The sequence below is a fragment of the Hipposideros armiger genome, unplaced genomic scaffold (genome assembly GCF_001890085.2).
Source record: "Hipposideros armiger isolate ML-2016 unplaced genomic scaffold, ASM189008v1 scaffold_1055, whole genome shotgun sequence".
NCBI classification, from domain to species: Eukaryota; Metazoa; Chordata; class Mammalia; order Chiroptera; family Hipposideridae; genus Hipposideros; species Hipposideros armiger.
The window spans coordinates 173,370-181,744 of NW_017732405.1; the positions used below are offsets into that span (position 1 = coordinate 173,370).

At 61.4% G+C, this 8,375-nt stretch overlaps 1 protein-coding gene across 1 annotated transcript in view; it reads left to right on the forward strand.

The window, feature by feature from the left end:
- Positions 1–8,375, forward strand: part of FBRSL1 (fibrosin like 1) — an 83,241-nt gene that overhangs the window by 40,705 nt on the left and 34,161 nt on the right. The window contains exon 5 of the mRNA XM_019631962.1: positions 1,342–1,371. Coding sequence (XP_019487507.1) covers positions 1,342–1,371 — 30 coding nt within the window. The remainder of the gene's footprint in view (positions 1–1,341; positions 1,372–8,375) is intronic.

Sequence of the window (8,375 nt, forward strand, 5' to 3'; positions counted from 1 at the left end):
TGTGCTCTTTGGTTAGTTATAGGATCCTTGCGCTCCCTGGAGAGCCCCTCACCCCTCCTTGATGTCGGATCATTAAGCTCTCACCAGTGACACTGAAGCCCAGGAGCCTTGGGGAGAAATCGGAGCCTGGGCCTGGGGCGGTTCTGGGTGCCCCGAGTGACGGTGTGTGCACCCGAGGATGACCCCGTGCCCGTTTGACGGGGGTGCAGGTCCCCGCCCCAGGGCTTGGAGCCACTAAGTAAGCGGGAAGAGGCCTGATTGGGGTCTGTGGCAGCTCCACCAGGAGTTCTGCTGTCTGTGCCAGGCGCGTGCACCCAGTCGGGTTCCTGACATCCCACAGGCCACGACCTGTCCCCACCCCTCTCTCCTGGCACAGGACCATCCTGAAGTGCCAGCCACCACCCTGACTGTCCCTGTCCCAGTGTGTTGGGGCCCGCTTGGCTCCCCAGCCTCGTCTCCCATGCCCCTCCTTTCACCTTCCTGCTGTGTTCCCCACCCCCACTTTCAGCCACCCCACTCCACCAGAGCTGAGACGAGGGGCTGATCTGGCCTCTCATCATGGCTGTGGGACTGGGCCCACGTGTCCCTCTGCCATGTGTGACAGTGCCTGATGGCCTGGGTTAATCCAGTGCAGGCCAGCACAGGAACTGCACCGCACACGTGGCAGGGCCCAGCATGTGTGTACCCCAGACATGTGTCTTCAGCAACAGAACTCACTTGACGCGAACGTGTCATAATTGCAGTCGCTGGGAAGGCATTTCTTCATAGTTTTTTAGGGGGAAATTGCCATGGTTTCTAAACCAGTTTCTCTTTTTAAAGCTCTGCTTACTGAAAATGAAACGAAAGGTTTGGGCAATCGTCACAATCTTCCCTTAACCGGCCGAACTAACACTTCGAGTAGCTTCTACTGGGGCATCTTGGGGGCGAGGGGGTGGGCAGCCCAGATGTCCTCGCTGCTGGCACGCGTTTTCCCCAGGAGTCCAGCTGCCCGCCGCCCCTGGCCCTCCCTGCCACCCGAGGCTGGGCTCCGCAGGCTCGGGCATGGGGCTGCAGGACACAGTGTGGCCCCGTGTCTGCTCTGGGGTGGGTGCACCTCACACGGCCTGCTCCTTTGTCTCACCTCTGTCTTGCTGGCCCACAGACACCCCAGAGCTGTGATGGAGCTCTGACCTGGGGTGCTCCTGCCGCCTGGGGCCCCCCGTCAGGGTATGGGGCTGCCAGAGCCTCCTGCTGTCCCTCTGCCTTCCCACCGCTCTGGTGCCTGCTCTGCAGCCAGTGTCCTGGGTGCCGTGCTGGGTGCTGTGGGGCGCTGACTCACCCTCTCTCTCTCTCCCCCCACAGTGCGACAGTGAGAGTGACGGGGACGACAAGGTAAGCCCCTCTTAACCCTCCCCCGCCCGCTGACCCTCACCCCAGCAGGGTGTGTCCTGGAGACCTGGCAGAGAGGTCATGGTTCTCCTGTGGGGGGTGCAGAGGACACGTGGTCTCCCCAGGTGTAGGGGCCTCAGCCTCACCTGTCTGGGGACCAGGTGCAAGAGATATCTGTGGTGGGATGCTGCCCAGGCTCCCAGGACTGTGGGGCAAGGCCCCGCTCCTGCCCCGTCAGCGGCCGTCCCTGTGCAGGGCTCCCTGGGATGGGGGTGCTGTGGGCAGGGGGCAGACTCTGTTGGGCTGAGCTCAGCCCCCAGTGTTCCCAGGCTGGGGCCATAAACACGTAAACATCTCCAGAAACAGACTTCTGCTAATAATAGCAGCAGCGCGTTTGTGCCTCGCAATTACCCTCGTTTTTCAGGGACAATTAGGGTGCCACTAATTGGGATTTCCGCAGCTGGAGTGTTAGCGCAGGAATAATCCTGACCCCACCCACAGCCACGGAGTAGCCCCGCAGCCTTGGCCTCGGGCTGGGGGCCTTGGTCCCGGTCATTGGTCATCTGTGTTGGGGAGAGGCCACGCAGGGCTGGAATCTCAGCGGCCATTTGTGGGGCGGCTGCTGTGCGCTGAGCTGTGCGCTGCGGGGTACAGTAGGGTGGGGGTGCCACGTGGGACCTTGAGAGGCTGCAGCAGGAATGAGACCCCCGGGCTCAGGGGCCTGGTGCTCACTGCTCGGCTTGTCCCAAAGCCCTGATGCAGATGCAGAGACCAGGAGCGTAAGGAACCAGACGAGGCCACACGGCCGGGACCAGGGAGGGCTGGGGGCATGGTCTTTGGCGACCCAGCGAATGTCCCACCTGAAAGAGTCTTAGGTGGCGAGGCTGGTGGGAGATGGCCGGCAGGGCTGGGACCCTCATCCTCGTAGGGGCCTCTGCGGGGGCTGGGCTCTAAGGAGAACCAGGTCATCGGGGTGAGGGCGCTCTGCGAGAGGCCGACAGAAAAGCCAGCCGGACACAGACTGATTTTTAGGCAAGTTTTTGTGAAATGGAGTCAGTTTTCTTTGGAGGCCTGGGTGTATGGCTCTAGGTCCCCATGTACCTGGTGTGTGCCCCGCAGGACGGCCCCAGCTGTGGGCAGACAGGTGGGTGGTCCCTCCGGCGGGCACTCAGTGGATAAGAATGTGAACACGTGTGGAAAGGGCTGGAAGGCCGACCGGTAGGGAGCGCAAGGGTCAGGACAGTCCTGCGGGGGACACCTGGAGGTCCAGGTGACCAGCCGTGGGGGTGGTGAGCCGCTGAGAGCCAGCGTTTTATTCCAGGGGCCTGGGAGGGGGGTGGAGGAGCGGGCTTCGACAGGTGAGGTCTGAGATGCCCCAGGACTCGCTCCAAGGCGAGTTTGCCCAGAAGCCCTGAGTGGGGTCGTTGTGGTCTGGACCGTCTGACAAAAGTGGCCAGAGGGCAGGGCAGCCGGGAAGTGACCAGCATGTCTGCAGGCCCTTGTGCCATCCCCTCACCGTCCTGTGGGTGAATGGAGCCTCGGGGACTGAGGGACGTGGCCGGCCCCCTGAGGTGTCTGTGTGGGCCCCCACCGCCCACAGCTGCCTTGGGTGCTGGGACAGGTGTGTCTCCGCGGACTGTCTTCTGCGTCTTTAATGAATTAGATTCGGGCACCTGGGAAAGTGCTGAGCTAGCTGGTCACCTTCGGCACCTCCTTTCATTTAAAATCGATTTGCAGGAAATGCTCTCTGAAGCCAGGGCTGCTCTGAGGAGCGTGGGGAGGGGGTTTCTGAGGCCCTGAGGCTGCTGGCTGCTCCCGTCCGGGGGCCCATCAGTCTGTGTTCTATAGAAGAAACAGCTGCTGCCCACTTGGTCAGGGCTGGTCCTGGAGAATTTCTCCCTCCACCCCTGGGTCTGGCCCTCATAGCAGCTCTGACTACACGCACCAAGACAGAGGTCACTTCTGCATGTGGCCGTCACACCCTGGCCCAGGACCCGCAGGCCGTGACCAAGGGCTAGTGGGTAGCTGTGGCTTTGGCCTCCTCTGCGTTCACGTCCATCCGAGAGCCCTCGGGCCAGGCCGGAGTGGTATCCGAGGGCCTGCCCAGCCCAGCCTGGCCAAGGGACAATGGGGAGCTTGCTCTGGACGGGTCTGGGTGGGTCTGGAACTGGTGGCTCTTGTGTTTCTGGCAGTTCCTTTTTGTGGGTTTGCAGGAAGGCCGGTTCCGTGTTCGAGAGCCCTCTGCCCAGAGGGTCTGGTTGGGGTCTGTGTTGGGCTGACCCCTCTATCAGACCAGGGTCGGCCCCTTGGTCCAACTTCCCTTGGGGCTTCTTTCGGGGCTTTAGTGGCTTTGGGCCCTGGGGAGGAAGGGTGGATGCTGGCTGAGGGTGGAGTCCAGCCTCCCCACAGCTGTGCATTGGCCCCGCCCATGGCCACAGTGGGGTGCCCTGAGTGGCCTGCACAGGCGATTCGCCCTGGCCGATTCGCCCTGGCCCAGCGAGCGACAGCCCCTGGCTCCAGAAGGATGCGGAGACCCTGTTGTCCCCACGATAAACTCCCAACTCTCCACCCTGCCTTCTAAGGTGCAGCTACCAACCGTCCACCACACGGCCCCGCTTAGAGGGGCTGCGTGTGCTGCTGTGGCAGGACTGGAATCAACGGTGGCCTAAGAAAGGTCCATATTTCTCACTCAAAAGCCCAGATGTGGGCCCTCCAGGCTGGCATGGCCTGTCCTTGGTCGCCAAGCTCCTCTGTCTTTCTGGTTGGCAATCCTTGGCATATGGCTTCCATCCTCAGTCACTTCTTGGTCCGTGGAGACAGCTGTAGCACCAGCCATCTCATCTGCATTCCATTTTCCCTGCACCATTGATCAGACAGACAGATGATTCCTGCACCGTGAGGCAGGGGGGCTGCAGCATAGGGAGGGAGGGAGAGAGAGGATGAAGCCCAGAGGGACCCCACTTCGTCAGTCACAGAAAGAAGTTCAGGTTTGTTCCAAGTGCGTTGGGGCACCACCATCCCAGGAGGTCCCTGCCACACGACCTCAGCCCTGCTGGTTGCATGGGGACACTGTATCATGAGTCTCACCCATGGTCCAACATGGCAAGGGGTGCCCTGTTACCCAAAGCCATTCGGTTCCGAGTTTGGGGGAGCAAGTAGCAAGAGAGACCCGAGTTCCTCTGTCTTCCTTCCCCCGAGCTGGTTTCTGGGCGATGAGTAACTTTCTCAGGTCAGAAGGCCCAGTGTACGCTCACTGGGGACCTCGGAAGGTCACTAGCCTTCCTCCCCTCCCCCACCCCAGTCAGGCCTACCTGCCCGAGGGTGGGACTCCCTCTGGGAGCAGAGAGAAGGGCCCTGAGTGGCACCCTGGCTTCCTGTGTGTGGTGCACAGCCAGGTGAGGCCATCACTCGTCCCTGGAGGGGCGGTCGGGAGAGGGAGGCCAAGAGGACCCAGTATTTGCAGGACGCCAAAGTCCTGACTGTGGCTGCAGGGACGTGGGAGGACAGCAGCAGCCACCTGCAGCCTGGCAGCTCCTGGCACCCACGGGACGCCTCCCGATTCTCCTTCAGCCCTTGGGAACTCATGCTCTATACAGAGTGGGGACAGGCTTGGCCCGTCACATTCTGTGACGCACAGTGGACTGGAAATAGCTGGTCAGAGGCGCCTGGGCCACTCTGGCGGGACAGGTCCAGGGATGAGGGGCAGCTAGACATGCTGGTTGGGCAGGAGAGCTTGACGCCGACTCAACACATGCTGGTGTGGGGACAGCATGGCAGGCGGGCAGCACCTCGGGGGGGCCTGGACAGGGCAGCAGGAAGAGCCGGCTCCGCTCTGGCCCATTGGCTTCTCCCAAACCCCATCAGGGTCTGAGGCCAGACGCCCCTCCCTCTGCTACCCTGGGCCCCTGCCAGCCCACCCAGCCCTTGCCTACTGGCCTTGGGCTCTGCCTTTGGCTCAAGGTGCAGACACTGGGGACATCCCACCTCTGAGACAGACAGACGGACAGAGGCCGTCGAGGCACCTCTCTAGCCAGCAGCAGCCCCGGAGGCTGGCGTGCAGACAGACAGGAAAACCCCAACACCGTCTCCCCTGTGAGTGCCCGCCCTGCCCTCCTGATGGACCAGACCGTGCCTATGGGCGCCCCTGCCCCTCTCCCCCCAGCCCTGCTCTGGGGCTCGGCTGCTGGCGGGGAAAACAGCCTGTGCTGCCAGAAGGCCCCTCCGCAAGGCTGCGGTTAGTGTCTAAATGCTTTTTTATTGGAAAAATATGGGGTGAAAAATTGCGTGGGGCTCTGTAGGCAGTCTGCTGGGCCCAGACTGGCTGCTGTCTGCTCATGTGGCCCAGCCAGGTGGCCGGGCTGGCCAGCACTTGTCCCCACTGCCTGTAGCCGCAGCCCTCCCTTGAGGGGAGTCTGTCTGGCCTGTCTGCCAGACCCCTTGCCAGGACATCTCCCCACGCTGGGCCTTGGCTGGTTCCTGGGAACAAGGCTGGGCTGGGGGTCCTTCCATGTGAGGCTGGGGAGCCGTGCAGCAAGCCTGTCCCGCCCCCTGTCCCCACGACCCCCAGCGCACTGGGCTCCTCACTCGGGCCCTGTCCTCAGGTTCAGCAGGCGTCCCTGTCACGTCCCCTGAGAGGCATCTTCAAGGAAGTGTGCCACTGTCTCTGCTTCCACCAACTGCACAGGGTCCCCCGGGACTGACATGGCTGAACAGCTCTCAGCGCCCCCAGTTGTGGGTGGAGCCCCTCCAGGGGTCATGTGACAACACCTGCCCTCACACCCTTAACGATGACAGGTGCAGTTTAATATTGGCTGTGGAACCATAAGCGGGGGTGACTGTGCGCCGAGTGCCACCATAGTGACGTCGGTGTGGATTGGAGTCTGACGTGTGCCCCGTGCCCCCGCTACTGTGTTTATCTCTCAATAATCTAGTCCTACTCCATTTCCTTCTAGGCTTCTAACCTCCTCAAATCTTTCATATCACAGCTACTTTCCTTTCTCAACAAAATTAGACAGATTTGCCCTTTGGCCGGGGCGGGGGGCGCTTAGCCGTAGCCTCTTGAGGACTCGGCCTCTTCTAGGACTTTCAGTGCCCAAGGTGGGCTGAGGAATGATGTTTGAAACGAAAACCGAATTATTACAGGAAGAAGGGCTTCTCCGAAGCCTGGGGCGGCGGGGGGAGAGAAAAGCTGGGGTGCATTGAGCCAAGGGACTGCATCCTGTTAGCCAGACCTGGGAGCTCATCCTGGATGGGGTGATGTGGCTGGGCTGGAGCTGCCCCTCCTTGGACAGCAAATCTCCCCGCTGCCCGTGCCTGGAGCTGGCCTAGCCGTAGCCACTCAGCTCCTGCATGCTCTCCCCACCCCCACTGGCTCCGGGAACTCTCACTGCCAGCCCAGGGGAGTCGGTGCAGCCTGGCTGCCCAGCTCCAGGAGCCTCCGCCTCTGCCTCTCATCTGTAGGCGGCGTGACAAGAGGACACACCTTCAGAGGCTGGGGTTAGTAGCTTAATTCCTGAAGAGCACCTGACTTGGTGTGTGGCTGCCCCTAGGAGGGTGGGGCCTGCCCAGGGCCAAGCAGCAGTGACAGAGCCGGGATTCCCCCTGGGGCTGTGTCCCTCTCCTCCCTTCTGCCCCCTCCATGGAGGTGTCTCTAGGTCTCACCATCGGGCCCCAAGATGGGCAGGAGTGACCACAGCGCAGTTCCCCTTCATACCACAGGACAGGGCCCCTCTGTTCTCACAGCCCCCTGGCTGGGGTCCCTAGTCACTGTCCCATGAGCTGACATCTCCAATGGAACAGCCCCTGTCCCCACCACACATTCCCGTTCCTCCTCACACCTGCTGTCACAGCAGCTCCGAGCAGGCTTCCTGCTTCCCCAGGTCCTACGGTGGATCCTGCAGAGGGAGCTGACCTCTCTGCTACTTAAACCCGGAACCTCACCCTGTTGCTCCCGTGCGGCCCCGCTCTGTCCAGTTGTTCCTGCCTCTGGGCCTTTGCACTGGCCGTGAGCATCCCTGAAGTCCATCCCCCAGAACGCCCCTCAGCTTACTCCTCCTTTTTCTGGTCTCAGCTCAAATGTCCCTCTCTGGGGGGGACTTCCCTGGCTGCCCGTCACTGTCCTTCTCATGGCCCTTTACTGCCGTGCTCACCTCTTTCCCTGTGTGTCCCCTGGGCCCCTGGCCCGTCCTCCATGTCCAAAGCCAGCAGTGTGGCGTCGTCCACTTGTGAGGACCCTGGATTGCACTGGGCACTCCTGGATCTGATTAGCAACCTGAGTTCCGCTTTGCCACGGAAAGTTTGGCATTCTCAAGATTCCCGGGACCAGGGTGTGCCACCCCTCAGGGCTCCCTGCTGCTGACCACAGGCCACTTGGGACAACCCGTGCAGGGACATCTCTTGTCTCTGTTTCCAGAGGCCTGGAGCCAGGCGGGAGTCATGACCCTGCTGGGATGCAGTGTGGTGGGTGAAGGGGCACACAGGCCTGTGAGGCAGAGCCCCCCCACCCTAGCCCGTGGAGATTCTCCCACCAGGATCCTGAATCCCAGCTCTGCTCTCTGCTGTCCTCCAAGCCCATGGACCCTGCAGACACACGGGCCAGGCTCAGGTCCCAGCTTGTCCCTCCATGGGGTCACCTCGCTTCTATCTGTTTCCTCATTGATGAAAGGGGGGTGACAGTGGTGTGTCCTTGTAGGACAGGCATGAGGCCCCAGCGGCTTCATAGCCACAAGGTATGAGCACAGCTTCTGACACACAGCCAGTGTTTTCTGTCTGCTGTTTTTGTGGCAGGAAACAGCAGGACTTTGGGGAATGACGTTATGGGGAGGGGGGTGTAAAGGGAACGCATGTATTTGGTACATAATTCAAACAGAACAAATGGCTTTAAGACTGGCTCTGTTGGCGATTTCCTGCAGGCCATACAAGTGTGAATATTCCCGTATATTTAGCCGACTTTGAGAAGGCGAGCGCGGGCCCAGCACACAGGTCTGGACCCGCTTCCCACTGAGTGG